The sequence below is a fragment of the Tinamus guttatus genome, unplaced genomic scaffold, assembly GCF_059628265.1.
Source record: "Tinamus guttatus ecotype Peru unplaced genomic scaffold, ASM5962826v1 Tinamus_guttatus_pri_ptg000549l, whole genome shotgun sequence".
NCBI classification, from domain to species: Eukaryota; Metazoa; Chordata; class Aves; order Tinamiformes; family Tinamidae; genus Tinamus; species Tinamus guttatus.
Window position 1 is genome coordinate 52,959 of NW_028289083.1, and position 15,213 is coordinate 68,171.

General features: G+C 36.7%; 1 protein-coding gene across 1 annotated transcript in view; it reads left to right on the forward strand.

Moving 5' to 3' along the window:
* NIPBL (NIPBL cohesin loading factor) overlaps nt 1–15,213 on the forward strand; it is an 82,201-nt gene that overhangs the window by 51,540 nt on the left and 15,448 nt on the right. Inside the window, exons 11-28 of the mRNA XM_088534390.1 lie at nt 2,306–2,503; nt 2,675–2,746; nt 2,838–2,927; nt 3,592–3,695; nt 5,200–5,286; nt 6,788–7,019; nt 7,675–7,826; nt 8,194–8,274; nt 8,856–8,956; nt 9,503–9,641; nt 9,827–9,909; nt 10,963–11,095; nt 11,995–12,138; nt 12,805–12,894; nt 13,135–13,349; nt 13,455–13,557; nt 14,498–14,596; nt 14,702–14,848. Coding sequence (XP_088390516.1) covers nt 2,306–2,503; nt 2,675–2,746; nt 2,838–2,927; nt 3,592–3,695; nt 5,200–5,286; nt 6,788–7,019; nt 7,675–7,826; nt 8,194–8,274; nt 8,856–8,956; nt 9,503–9,641; nt 9,827–9,909; nt 10,963–11,095; nt 11,995–12,138; nt 12,805–12,894; nt 13,135–13,349; nt 13,455–13,557; nt 14,498–14,596; nt 14,702–14,848 — 2,270 coding nt within the window. The remainder of the gene's footprint in view (nt 1–2,305; nt 2,504–2,674; nt 2,747–2,837; nt 2,928–3,591; nt 3,696–5,199; nt 5,287–6,787; nt 7,020–7,674; nt 7,827–8,193; nt 8,275–8,855; nt 8,957–9,502; nt 9,642–9,826; nt 9,910–10,962; nt 11,096–11,994; nt 12,139–12,804; nt 12,895–13,134; nt 13,350–13,454; nt 13,558–14,497; nt 14,597–14,701; nt 14,849–15,213) is intronic.

Sequence of the window (15,213 nt, forward strand, 5' to 3'; positions counted from 1 at the left end):
GACCCAATACTCCAGATGTGGCCTCACCAGGGCTGAGTAGAGGGGCAGGATCACCTCCCTCGACCTGCTGGAGATGCTCTTCTTAATGCACCCCAGGATCCCCTTGGCCTTCTTGGCCACAAGGGCACACTGCTGCCTCATGGTCAACTTGTCATCCACCAGGACACCCAGGTCCCTCTCTGCAGAGCTGCTCTCCAGAAGGTCAGTCCCCAGCCTGTACTGGTGTCTGGGGTTATTCCTCCCCAGGTGCAGGATCCTGCACTTGTCCTTGTTGAATTTCATGAGGTTTCTCACTGCCCAGTTGTCCAGTCTGTTCAGGTCCCTCTGGATGGCAGCGCAGCCCTCTGGGGTATCAGCTACTCCTCCCAGTTTGGTATCATCAGCAAACTTGCTGAGGGAGCACTCTGTGCCTTCATCCAGGTCATTGATGAATAAATTGAACAGGACTGGACCAGGGACTGACCCCTGGGGGACACCTCACTGTGCACTCATCTATCCCACACTTCCGGAGCTTGCCCAGGAGGATGTTGTGAGGGACGGTGTCAAAAGCCTTGGGGAAGTTGAGATAGACGACATCCACCGCTCTCCCCTCATTTATGCAGCTGGTCATTCCATCATAGAAGGCTATCAGGTTAGTCAAGCAAGATTTCCCCTTGGTGAATCCATGCTGACTACTCTTGAACACCTTCTTGTTCTCCACGTGCCTGGAGACAACGGCCAGTATGAGCCATTCCATGACTTCTCTGGGGATGGAGGTGAGGCTGACTGGCCTGTAGTTGCCTGGGTCCTTCTTGCCTTTTTTGAAGACTGGTGTGACATTGGCCTTCTTCCAGTCTTCTGGCACCTCCCCTGTTCTCCAGGATCTTTCAAAGATGATGGAGAGCGGCTTAGCTATGACAACCACCAGCTCCTGCAGCACTGTGGAGGGGTGAAAGAGGACCGTCTATAATCATATCCTATCCTCACTTCCCCACTACCATGCTCCTGCTGGATGCCAACTGACTTTGGCTGCGTGGTACTGATTGCCCTGTCTGTGTGACACTCCCCTTCCCCCTTCTTGCCTAGTTTAAAGCCCTCCTAACCAGCTTGGCCAGCCTTTTGGCAAAGAGACGTGTGCCCCTCTTGCTGAGGTGGTTCCCACCATTGCCCACTAGCTGGTAGTCATCAAACAGAGTCCCATGGTCATAGAAGCCAAAACCCTGTTGCCAAGACCAGTGGCACAGCCAGTTGTTAATCTGTCATATCCACCTTCTCCTCCTTGAATCCATTCCCCTTGTTGGTAAGATAGAGGAGAACATGCACACACACACACACACACACACACACACACACACACACGTGCTAGCGTTGATATCAGTGAGTTCACAGAAATAATAAAATCTGCTAGTTTAGAATTTAATGCTTTGGAGCTATTTTCATCTTCACAGCAAGTTCTGTATTTTATATTTTATTTGTTAGCTTAGTTATCTTAGAGAATGGATGATTGGATGAATTCATGGATGAAACAATATATCCTCCTCAATTTTTAATAAATCTTAGCACGTTACCCTTCAAGGCACAAGACTGTCTTTAAAAACAGTAAAGACTTCCTCCCCACCCCCTAGATGTCTAACTTCATCAAAGCTCTCTTTCTCTGTACCACATTCATCCAGTTTTCTTCACTGTTCAGTTCTGCTAGTTTATTTTGGTCCCAACTGAAAACTGGTTGTGTTTACCTCCTGTGGTATATATGCCCTGTCTGGCTCAGAGGCTGAAGCTCCTGCCGAACTGAATTCTGTACAATATGTACACTGAATACACTGAATTCTGTACAATATGTATCAAGGCAAATTTTTAGGTATCTTGGCAAAATAGAATATCCTTAAGAAATTAGATCATCAAGTCTCATTGGAACTTGCTGCATTGGATGGATAAAACTGAACTTGAACTTGGGCACCTACTATAGCCACAGTCTAGATAATTGAAGAAACTAGCTTGGTATCATTTCATTAAGGGAAAGGAGGAAAATTATTTTGATCTGTTCTGCTTTCTTTACTTTGTTTAAAAGGACAGATGCTCATTAACTTGGTAATTTGAAATGTTTGCCCTTTTTTTTGCCAGTTTAAAGCAGTTTTTGCAGTTTTATGTTATTTAAAATGAATTATTAGAGCAATGCCATTACAGAATTTTATACTGTTGTTTTAATGTGTTCACATGTTCAAAATGCGTTTGTACAACAGGATTTAGTTTTAATTTGAAAATGAATTATTTTGAGCTGTAGAAGTGTAAGTCTTGTACCTAAAATGAAAATGCCCTTCATTTCTAGCTTCTCGAAAAAGACATAAAAAGGATAGAGATGCAGCCTGGGAGTACGAAGAACATGACAGAAGAAGTTCTGGTGATCATAGGAAAAGCGGTCACTACCATGAAGGAAGGAGGACTTCTGGTAGCAGTCGTTACCGTAATCGCAGTCCTGACGACTCTGACATGGATGATTATTCTCCTCCTCCGAGCCTCAGTGAAGGTAACTCATCAGTATAAAAGCTTTCTTCATTCCATAATACTAGTGCAGCATTAAAATATATGTTGAGCATTTTAAAATAAACATCTTTGCACACATTATTTACTGTAAGCATAAGAAATGTAAAAACAAAATCAATTTTTAAAAGTATTATTTCTTTCATTCTTTAATTAGTGGCTAGAAAAATGAAGAAAAAAGAAAAACAAAAGAAAAGGAAAGCTTATGAACCTAAATTAACACCTGAAGGTAATCTTTTGAAGTTGTATTTTCTTTTTACAGTTTGTTTTTTTTCTTTTTCATAGATAATTATACATGCTCCTTTTTTTTTTTCCTCCAGAAATGATGGATTCTTCGACTTTCAAAAGGTTTGCTGCTTCAATAGAGAATATTTTGGAAAATTTGGAAGACATGGATTTTACTGCTTTTGGTAATATGTCAGAATTTTTCAAAATACTTACTGTATTATAGCTTGAAGAGGCAACAAAAAAATCAATATTTTCAATATTCCTTTTTTGGTGTGATTTAATTGCTTGTGGTACATAACTAGGGTATGCGGTGTTTATGCCTGTTTGCTTTACCTTTCCATTTCACTTGCTGCTGCAAGAAGAAAATCGTTTTCCCTGCATAATACGAAAGACACATAAGTATTAAAAGGACAAACAATTTTGTGCCTGGGTGGAAAGAGTGTTTCTTTGCAATGTCATTAGGGTGTTACCTTCTTTATGCGTATATTTGCAATCAACACTAACATACTATGGTTTTCTTGTCCATAGTATCTGGAAGACACATAATTTTGCATGTGCTGTGGGCTTTGCCCTAACAGAGCATGGTTGTTCAACTTGAGCGCCAGAGTACTTGCGGGCTCATGGCCGAGACGCTGAGTCTCAGTAATATTCCTTGTCCACTATAACTCAAGCAAAAATCATCAGTCTTCACTAAATGGAACTATGAGCTGATAGATGTTTGGAAAATCAGATATTTACCAGGTCTTCTTCAGTTGGCTATTTCGTCCTGGCTATGAAACACTGCTTTCTTTGATGTCTTTTTAGAAAGATGATTGTTAATTTTCTTTACGTTTTATTTTTTTAAAGGTGACGATGATGAGATTCCACAGGAGTTGCTACTGGGAAAACATCAGCTTAGTGAGCTGGGTAGCGAATCTGCAAAAATTAAGGCAATGGGCATTATGGACAAGGTACATACTTATAGCCTCTAACTCTGTCATAACATTCCACCCTCTTCAGATGTGTGTGATCGATACCATAAATAACATTCCACCTTCTTCAGGTGTGAATGTGACTGATACTATAAACAGTCATTCTTCTGCTACCTTGGTGGAAATTATTGCACTTTGTTGCTTCTTGATACTTTTACTAGAGCTGAGACATTGTTTTGAATGCATCGATGCAGTGTCAGAGCACCATATATCACAGTATGAGGTACTTGGCTTTGCTGTGAAGTAGGTATTAAGATAAACTGCATGATCTATTAAGGCACTCAAGTTCTCAGCAATATCAAACATGCCTGAGCTGTAAACCTTAAAATAGTTTTCCCCAAAGCACAACAAGCTGTAACGCTTCCATGTAGGGGAAAATGGAGCCTGCTGGCAAAGTCAATCCTTCACTGCACGCCACCCAGCTCCACACCACTCCTTCCAATGTAGGCCATCAGTGTGAAGGTTTATGGCTGCAAGTGAGCGTAACAATGATTTTCTATAGGATGCATATCTCTTATGGACTTCACTTCAAGGGATTTTTTTCTGTCATTGCAAACTGTTGGTATCACATCTCTAGAAACAACGTTCTTGCGCTCTTTCCAGAACTCTTGCTTTGGGCAGTTTTACGTTAAACTCTGATTATGCCTGGCCATGCCACTTACTATTTCTGTGAATTGTCCATGAAGCCACTGAATGACTCTGACTTTTTTAAATCTAAAATTACAATAATCTTCAACCTCACAACCTTTCTTGTAGCATGTTTTCAATCTGAGTGTTTCTACTTCCTGATAGTTCTAGGTCTTTGCCTTTGTTTCCTACTTTTTATCCACCCACCCACCCACCCACCCACCCATCCATCCATCCATCCATCCATCCAACATGTGGGTCTATATGTACGTTGCTTCAAGAGGTGAGCATCAATAGTATCTAGATGAGTGAAGCTAGTCCTTTCCAGATTTTGCGTAGTCTCACAATTGTTTAATGTTAAATCTGTAGGCAAGCATTTTACTACTTTTATCAATGTGCAACATTTTCAAAGTTGAAGCTGTTTATTAAGAACAAATTTCCTGTGGGTTAGTGCTAAAATATTACAGATAGTCCGCTCTGTTTCTCCATAAGTCTGTAGAACCATCTAAAATTTGTCATTGATACTTGACTTTGATAAATTCCAGTTTTTAGGATCAATAGCATAAAAGATATATGCTATTGACAGGTGTTCTTAAATAAGTTTTTATGGATTTTGCTCTTTGGAATTTTATTGCTGAATCTGTTTCACTAGTTAGTTTTATCAACATTCTCAGTCACTGCTATTGTATAAACTGGGCAAGCCAAGACCCAATCCTTGTTTCAAAGTATTCACAATTTACATGTAATGCCAGACTTACATACCATGTTCTATTTTTCACTTATGCAAATGTTTTAAAATAATTTGCAAGCCTTTACATTCCTGTCACTGTCTGATGGGTTTGTTTTCTTGTTTTAGCTCTCAACAGATAAAACAGTAAAGGTCCTGAATATTTTGGAGAAGAATATTCAAGATGGATCAAAGCTTTCGACATTACTTAACCATGTGAGTTTCAAACTGCATCACTTCACATTGTTCCAATCCCATTTAGTTTCAAGTGGGAAGTGTGTACGTGTAAGGAACTTCTGATTTAACAGGCTTGTGATGCAGATTGTCAAATTTTAGTATTTGAGGTAAAGACTGATGAACACTCTTTTCAATTTCTGTGGTAAACATATTTTACTGTAGTGTACAACTGACGAGCAGATGTGTTGAGAACAAGCAAGTTTTAAATATTATAGTACTTACTATACTAAAATATGTCTTCCAGATATATTAATGGTAACTGGTATAAGCTGTAGCAAGTTGAAATTTCTTTGCTACATATTCATAAAACTTTCCTTACAAAGTAGAAGAAAACATGCCTTTTGTGTAGAGCATGTTCTTCCCTGTAGCATCAAGAATGGTGAAGGTGCTATAGTTGGGTTTGCTCTTACACTTCGAAGTATCATATCAGCATAAACAAAACTAACAAGTTTACTTTTTTAGTTTTTTTTTTTCTTTCCATTTGGTATACTTAAAACTGTGTTTGTTTTTGAAGTTTCTATGAAGATGAAATATGGTATCTATTTATTTTTATACATTTGAACTTGAAAATGAGAAAGATTGAGACATTTGTGCTTTAGTATTTTCATCTAGATATTTTGTTCTCTTTGAAGTTTGAGAATGCAGTTCTGAACATCTTTAGTAATAAACAAAAAGTGGAAAAAAATCTTGTTTTCCTATTCTGCTTCAGCCTAATTGAAACTTCATGTAGATGCCTTTTAAGCATTTTCTTCCTTTTAACTTTCTATAGTAAGGCTTGAGAGCTAATGAAATAGTCTTGATTGCAGTTCAGAGACAAAACTTCAATTAAAGAGTGAGCAATAATTAGCCAAATAAAAAAAGACTGGTGAAGTCTATGGTTACATTCTTTTACAAAGGGTATTTAAAGTGCAGTGAATATGTCCTGTCTTCATGTCAGGGCATTCAAAGGGAGAATGGTTTGTGGGATCATTTATTCCTAATACTAATGAGCAAAAAAGTAGTAAAGATTTAAAACTACTTCTTTTTAAACCCCTTTCAGGATTATATAGGGATAAATAGTTTAAAGTTGTCTCCACTGCAAAGTGGAGAAAATCTTATTTTTACTTGTTTTGTAGGACTGTAGTGATCTCTTTGTGTAGGGGTTCCCTCTTGTGGCAAAAAGTGCATTAGCCTTATGAGGAGAAATTGGAAATCTCTTCATAGCATTCACTCATGATGTTCAGAAAACTTGTTAGTGTTTTACTGGAAGAATAGAGTGGAATATTGAGGACTTGCATTTTAGAGAGGACATTCCACAAGCATTTTGCTAAGTAAATTTATAGAACAAACTGCTTTTTGTTCCTAAATGTTCCTAAATCCTTGTATGTGCTTGTATGTATGTATACTAAAAATATTATTGTTAAATATTAGTTACATGGCAGAAAGATTAAAAAATAGACTTTTTGCTCACACTGCCTTATTTTTTTTTTGCCTATTACAGAACAATGACACTGAAGATGAAGAGAGGTTATGGAGAGATCTTATTATGGAGAGAGTGACAAAGTCTGCTGATGCTTGTCTCACAGCTATCAATATTATGACCTCACCAAATATGCCTAAAGCTGTATATATCGAGGATGTAATAGAGAGAGTTATTCAGTACACAAAATTTCATTTGCAGAACACTCTCTATCCTCAGTATGACCCTGTGTATAGAGTGGATCCTCATGGAGGTTAGTATGTTAGGAGATTTAAAAAAAATTTATGCACATCATCCTATGCTCATACAAGTGATATGACTTTACTAAATGTTGTGACGTTTTTGTCTATAAATCTTATACTGACAATTCTTTCCCATAACAGCCAGCACACTGAATTGAGCCTTTATATGATTTTTGAAGAGCGGTGGAAAATGTAGAGTAAAATAGCAGCGAATGGCATGTTTTCTCTGAATAATTTTTACCAAGGTCATGACTTACTTCAAGAACAGCAGTTATAATCATACATTTATCTGTGTATACATTTTATAAATGTGAATGAGTTTATAGTCAGAATCGTCATGTACATGGTGATTTATTTCAGTGAAAACTATTTAGCCTTGAGCAGTTTTTTTTTTTGGTTTTGGTCTTGTTTTAATAAGACTTTTTTGTTCTGATGTAACTTTCAGATGTGGGTTCCTAAATCTTGGATCTAGAATTTAGAAAACCATTATGAAAAATTAATCTGTCAAATGAAATTGTTGTTTTCCTCTTGGTGCTACTAGATTCTTTTTTTCTGTCAACTGTATTTATAAAATTGTTGTCCTGGAGTTTGTTGGGGACCTTCTTTGATAAAATGATCACCTTTCTAATTAAAGCATTTTAAAATAATAATGATTTTTTTTTCTAGGTGGTGTTTTAAGTTCAAAAGCAAAGCGTGCCAAGTGTTCCACCCACAAGCAAAGGGTTATAGTGATGTTGTATAATAAAGTTTGTGACATTGTCAGCAGTTTGTCAGAGTTGCTAGAGATACAGCTTCTTACTGATACAACTATTCTTCAGGTAAATTTTAACAGTGTGTGTTTGTTTTTTTCCCCACAGAGGGACTTTAAAGTGTGGTTGCCTCAATGACACGTGAACTTAGAACTGACTTTTTTGGGGATTCATATCAGACTGGTTTATGTTGTGCACTAAATTATCCCAAGGAGAAAAGCATATAATGTTCAAATCTGGCTTTGTTGTACACTTTGAAGTTTAACACGTTTGTATTCAGATGTGCTTTAATAACTTGATTTGCAAATAATTGGAAGTAACACATATTGTGAGAGGGCATATACCTTATCTGGTGAACATACAGGCTGCTTTGTTAAACTGCATAGATATCAATTTGTTAGACCATTTACCTACCCTGATTTATTTCTGTTAATAGGTATCATCCATGGGAATAACACCGTTCTTTGTAGAAAATGTCAGTGAACTACAGTTATGTGCCATCAAATTAGTAACTGCAGTAAGTATTTTTAGAGATTTTGCGTTCCTATATTTCATGCTCCTGTACTTCATGGCATTTACATGCACTGTATTTTTGCTGGTTTGCTAGGAACAATGCTCCTGCATGTGTACCTGAGCTTCTCTGATTTGCAGAGTACCTTATAGTAACAAATAATGTACTAATGAAAATTAATTTAATTGTGCATGTGATTTAAAATGTAAGCAAAACCCCCGTACACTCATCTTTCCTTTCTCATCTTGAAATATCTTAGTTTGGTTTTCTTTATTTACCTTTATCATTATTTAAACATGTCACTGACATTTTAAAGAATACAGCGTTTTAAATAGAAATTGGGTCAGTTAAATTAAAAAAATCAGTATTTGAAAAACAGTTTTTATGTATTTTTTCTCAAGACTTGCTTTCTGTGAAAAGCAAAACAATGCATTGAAAACGAGATATGTAATACTATTTTAAATGCCATTTTAAGTGCATGTTAACATTTATAATTTTTGATATAAACTCAACAATAATGTTCTATTGTATTGTTCTATTGTATTTAACATTAAATAATATTTATCAATCCCGTGGCTGTTAAATAGGTGTTCTCTAGGTATGAAAAACACAGGCAGTTAATACTGGAAGAAATTTTCACTTCCCTGGCCAGACTACCAACTAGCAAGAGGAGTTTGAGAAACTTCAGGTAATTACTAATATAGATTGCTAATTTGGTAGCATTTACAGTTTTGTACAGACAGGAATTTAGGCTTCACTATTAATTTCTTATAAGCTTTGTAACTCACAGCAGTTTTTTAGCCACTGATGTTTCAAAACCTGCACAATGAGAACACAGCTGTCTGATAAATGCATTTCAATTTGTCCTGTAATAAACGCTTTTTCTTATTTATGTTTTTTTTTCTGCTATGTAGAAAGCTGTTGTGGAATTATGCACAGTAAGCCTGCCAGAAGGCCCCTTAGCATGTAGGTGTTTAATGTGTTAAATGTTTCTGTAGGCTTTGACACCGGGCTTCAGGTGGCCATTGAGGGGCAGTTTCAGTTTCCCTCTGTTGAGGATGATGCTGTTTTTGTCAGTCTGAGTCTGTCACTGAACACAGAAGAAGCAAATAAGGAAATATCTAGAACACAGATTTCTCACTATAGTAATAATTTTAGAAAGATATTATTTAGGACCAAAAAAATCTTATCCTTACTTTTTTTAGTATTAATATTATCATATTCATATTAACAGGTTAAACAGCAGTGACACTGATGGAGAGCCTATGTATATTCAGATGGTAACAGCGCTAGTTCTGCAGCTTATTCAATGTGTTGTGCACTTACCATCAGCAGAAAAAGATTCTAATTCAGAGGAGGAATCGAACAAAAAAGTAAGAAAGCCGTGTTTAAACAGCCAGGAAATTCTTCGTTGTTTTATGTCTTACGATGGTGCTGTAGTAATCAAGTGATGTGTTTGGATGCCTGTTGTAATTTTTACTATATGAAAAATGCTGATATGTAAATCACATTTCTAAGTATGTTAAAGTGTTAGGCAAATGAATTTTGTTATTTTTAGGTGGATCAAGATGTGCTTATTACTAACTCGTATGAAACAGCCATGAGAACAGCACAAAACTTCCTTTCTATTTTCCTTAAGAAGTAAGTATTGTTTTAATATTCTTTATTATGTTGATAAAACAAACTCAGAGGAAAGTCTGTCACAGCTTCAGACAAAACTGATCACAATGATAAATACCCATAATACAGATGTTTGTAGCTTTAGTCTTTATAGATTCCTAAGAGAGTTACTTGTCTGGACAACTTTTTCTATGGAACAGAAATTATGCAGAGTTCTTTATAGGTTTAAAATCAGTCTAACACCTTATGTAGGATCCTTTTACTGGGTGTCTTTTACTCATCTGAAGGGTAAATGAAAAATCTGATTAAATATTTAAGAGGTGAAATATACTACTATATTAAGTCATCAGAATGACTAAGAAAGAAAAAGCCTAAAATATTTTCATTTATATGAAGCTGGTGTTATTAATAGGTCAACAGAAAAAAAAAAAAAGTCTCTTTATGGTATGGCTAAGTAGTCTAAGCATTTATACAGGAGATTCTGTCAAGTTCCAAGGCTTTAATCAAATGAATTTTGCTAAGCCAAAATGATGTTAACTGGCACCCTTACCCTTCTGTATATTTCAGGTATCATTAAAGTTAGGGTTCTCACATGCCAGGGAAACATGAGCAGGACAGTGTGTGTTATTTCTTTTTTTTCATTCTGATTTTAGCCTTTGTGCAGTGTGGGTACTGAGGTGTTTTATGAAAATGGGTTGAGTCATGCCAGGCTCTAGGAGTGTACGCACATTATTTCCTAAATGCACTTTTCCAGCTTTAGATTTTTAATTTAGCCTTGTCCATCCTATTTGTGCAGACTTTAAAACAATAAATAAAATGTTGGGAACAAAAGCCCACTATCTTGGATTAGCAGCATTTCCTGCAGTGCAGATTGGAGTGTTAAATGTCCAACTTGTTCATCTTTAACTGAATAAAATATTATTTTCTTCAAAAATTTCACTATTTCAAAAGTTCTTTTCTTACAATTCCATAAAACTCATTATCTCTTAAAGCATAGGGCTTCTTTGTTAATATCAGAAGAAAAGCTTAAATGGCTTTTAAAAATGCTTACCAAGTTTATGTTCTTTTAAACAGGTGTGGTAGTAAACAAGGGGAAGAAGATTATAGGCCACTGTTTGAGAACTTTATTCAAGATCTTCTTTCCACAGTCAATAAACCAGAATGGCCAGCTGCAGAGTTGCTGCTTAGCTTATTAGGAAGGCTATTGGTAAGAGATTTTTGTCTTTAACTGTTACAGTAATTGATTTCTGTTTACAATGAAGGCTTATCTCAACTCAAACTCTTAAAAGAATGCTTCTGATAGCTGACAAACATCCAACATCTAAGGATTCTCATGTGTATCTCATTGTTACATAAGACATAGATAACACACTTCAGGCTGGAACATGGTAGAACTGATCAACATTACTTGCAAAAGAGGACTTGTTCTCATGGAAGGTGGCTTCCATTCTGCCATATATCCTCTTTTCTCCACTGAAAAAAATCGTCAAAAAGTGCATTTACCTGTTTGGAAGTAAAAAACAGTCTCATAGCTGTAGTTATTCATGGTAAATATTTTCTCTGGACTACTCATTTAGCACAGAGCACGAGAACAGTTAAGTACATATTTTGGTTTTCTGCAGATAAATAATACATCTGTTCAAGGAATGTAGTATTTAATAGAATGTAAACATTTTTATTGGCATGTGTTTTTCATGTGTTGTTCTTGGGTATGAAGATGTAGCTAGCACAGTAATGTGAATAGCTTCTTGAAGAACAGGTGTTTTATGGTCGCGTTCCTAGTTAATGTAGCATTCATTATGGTTTTGTGGATAATGTGGAAGACTCATTTTGCTACTTAAGGTCTATGCTACTGCAAAATTTATGTGCTATGTACTACATATCCAGATCATTTTATAAAAATAGATATTTTAAATAACTCAAAATGGTATATTTATAAAGAGAGAGATGCAACAATTGTTAAAATAAAAGAGCATATCTGCGGTATAAGAGTAAGTGACAATTTTATGCAGCATAAAGTAGTAAAGCCAAATGCTGTCTTGTGAGAAGAATCTCAGAGGCATATATATGTTTTATTTTTAAATCATTTTATTCTGCTTTCCTTAGGTTCACCAGTTCAGTAACAAATCTACAGAAATGGCTTTAAGAGTCGCATCCCTTGACTATCTTGGAACTGTGGCTGCAAGGCTGAGGAAAGATGCGGTCACTAGCAAAATGGATCAAGGCTCTATAGCCAGAATTCTCAAGCAGGTGTGTGAGGGCTCCTGGGCTGGCTAGTGCTTGACCAGCTGGATTGAAAAGCATACTTTAAAAGAAAAATGAAGTAGTGTTGCAGTCTTAAGGATGTGTTTAAGAAACGTGGCATCTGCGGAATTGCATTGCTGTTCAAAGATACCTGGGTCAGTTTATAAACACCAGGGTGGTTAGCTCATCATTGTCTGTCTTAAATAAGCCTCCTAATGATCATGTCAAGTGGTTAACTGGAATGGTGAAACAAGTTTTGTTATGACAACAGAGAGGAGGTAATGGAACAACAGGTGGAGATTGTACTAAGAGACCTTAAAATATCTTTATGTATGTATGTGTATTTGTCATTGCACAACAGGAGGAAACATGTACTTAACACGGGTGATGGTAGATGGTACCATCCATACATTATGGATGGTGAATTTTATGCAGTACCACCAATAATAGGTTGTTTATAGCCAATTTATAAAAAACAAATAACTACTCAGAAATGTATACATTACTGCTGAGTTTCACTTTGTAGTTCAAAAGGCAAGAAAATGAGATCTCATGGTAGACATATTCAGATGTATTTTTCAGTGTATTTTGTACGCAGGTATGCAGATTTTCAGGTTTTATTTACCACTGTGCAGTACTGTATTTTATAGCTGTCTCTGCTACCTCTGACAGGTTTCAGGAGGAGAAGATGAAATCCAGCAGCTGCAAAAGGCTTTGCTAGATTATCTGGATGAGAATACAGAAACTGATGCTTCATTAGTGGTAAAATTCAGTTTTCTGAATTTAAATATATATGCAAGTAATAAATGTAAGGCAGCTACTGAAGAAAATGATTTGGGATTGTGCCTGTTACTGCTTCGGTTATTTTGTTGTCCTAACATAAACTGTTGATTGTATTTTCTGTGTGTTAGACTAGCTTAATCTCACTATAAAACTATTGATCTCCCCCCTCTTTATCTACTTTTTTTTTTTTTTCCTGTGGATCCTGCTGTATTTCCTCAGTTTTCTCGGAAGTTTTACATAGCTCAGTGGTTCCGTGATACAACCATGGAGACAGAGAAAGCCATTAAGTCTCAGAAGGACGAGGACTCGTCCGAAGGAAGTCACCACGCAAAAGACGTTGAGACTACAGGACAAATCATGCACAGAGCAGAAAGTCGCAAAAAATTTCTCCGCAGCATCATTAAAACTGCTCCATCTCAGTTCAGTACATTAAAGTACGTTTCAGTAGTGCTGATGTCCTCATTTAGCATGCTTTTGTTTTTTTTTTTAAATTATTTTTCATTAAGCGTATCCTGATTAACCCAGTGACTCTGTTGCAGGATGAATTCTGACACTGTGGACTATGAGGATGCGTGCTTGATTGTTCGCTACTTGGCCTCTATGAGGCCGTTTGCCCAGAGCTTCGATATTTATTTGACACAGGTAAACTGTGCCAGAAGTCTTAGTACAGTGAAACACAGTTGGTTTCTCATTCCAAACACTTATGGGGTAGTGTGAAATATCTGTTCGTTGTTGAGCACAGGTATCTAACAGGCCATAATAACACCACATGCTTTCATATTCTGTATTGATGACATAAGTGCTTATTTTTCTTTTCCTTGCATGTGTTTCATACATGCCATACTATATACATATATTATTTTATTTGTGCATATGTGTATGACAAAAATAATTTTACTAGAAATATGTAGTAGAAGAATAATTTAAAAATGCCAAAACCTTTTCACAGCTTTTCTAAGATGCATGCTCATTTGATAATATTAACTCGTGAAATGTATCTTAACGCCTCATGCGTATGCTTATTTATATTCAAAATTTTGAAAATACAAACCAATGTGGTGATATGTTTGCAGCGCATGGGGTTGTCACTTTGGAAGCTGCTGTTTGACCAAAGTGCTTTCTCCCCTTTTCTGGGAAGAAGAGTGTTAACACTTGGGCTCATTTGAGCTCCAGTAGTGGTTTAAGTTGCAGTCCTTGTATTGGTCTGCACAGAGAGCAGTTACAGTGCCCAAATCAATCTCTTCTGTTGAAGAAAACTATGGTGAAAGCCACACATGAATGTCAAAAGCTGAGTTTAAAATGAAGGGTCTTAAAGATACAGACCCCATGTAGATCCCATTTGGACTAACCTTAGAGGTATAGCAAATTGTAGCAAATATCCGTACCTGATTATCAGTGCCATTGAACATCACTCGCATGTACCTTCTTACTGTCTGAGAAGATAGACTCAGTTTTTGATAGTCAGATTTTTTTATTTTAGTTTAATATTTTGCATGTTATTCCACTGCATTTTTTGCCTTTGTTAAACATTGTTTGCTGCCTTCCCAAAGCACTTGAAATGTTGTTTTTGTTCTCTTATTAGATTCTGCGTGTACTTGGTGAAAATGCAATTGCTGTTCGAACAAAAGCCATGAAGTGTTTGTCTGAGGTTGTTGCTGTAGATCCCAGTATTCTAGCCAGGGTAAAAAAAAAAAGGAACTATCCCTCATGCACATGTATTTTTCTGTAATGCCTAAAAGAATTCTTCGTTTCTTACACCGGCTTTGTCTTTGGTTCACTGATTTAGCTGGATATGCAGCGAGGTGTTCACGGCCGGTTAATGGACAACTCCACCAGCGTGCGAGAGGCGGCCGTGGAGCTGCTCGGCCGCTTCGTGCTCTGTCGTCCCCAGCTTGCTGAGCAGTATTACGACATGCTCATCGAAAGGATATTGGTACGGCGTCCCGTGGGGCGGATAAGACTCATGAATTAGTACATGGCGTTAGAAAACTGGTTTTCAACGGAGTTTATTTTTAATAATGCAAAATAATGTTCTGACCTTGAGAGTAAATTAGTTTTTATTGTTTAAACTGGAAGTACAATGTTCGTAAGACAAATTTCATAAAGCGCATTGCTGGTTTCCAGTGAGGAATCAGAAGGTAAACACACGTAGAAAGCTGTACAGAGGAACACCCGGATATTGATGATTTTATTCTTTTTAATTCCAAACTAGGTGAAACAAGGCATTTTACCATGTCTCTGAAGATACAGATCACTGAAGGCGCTTCACTAGTGTGGGCAGATTTGCAGCCCAGTAAT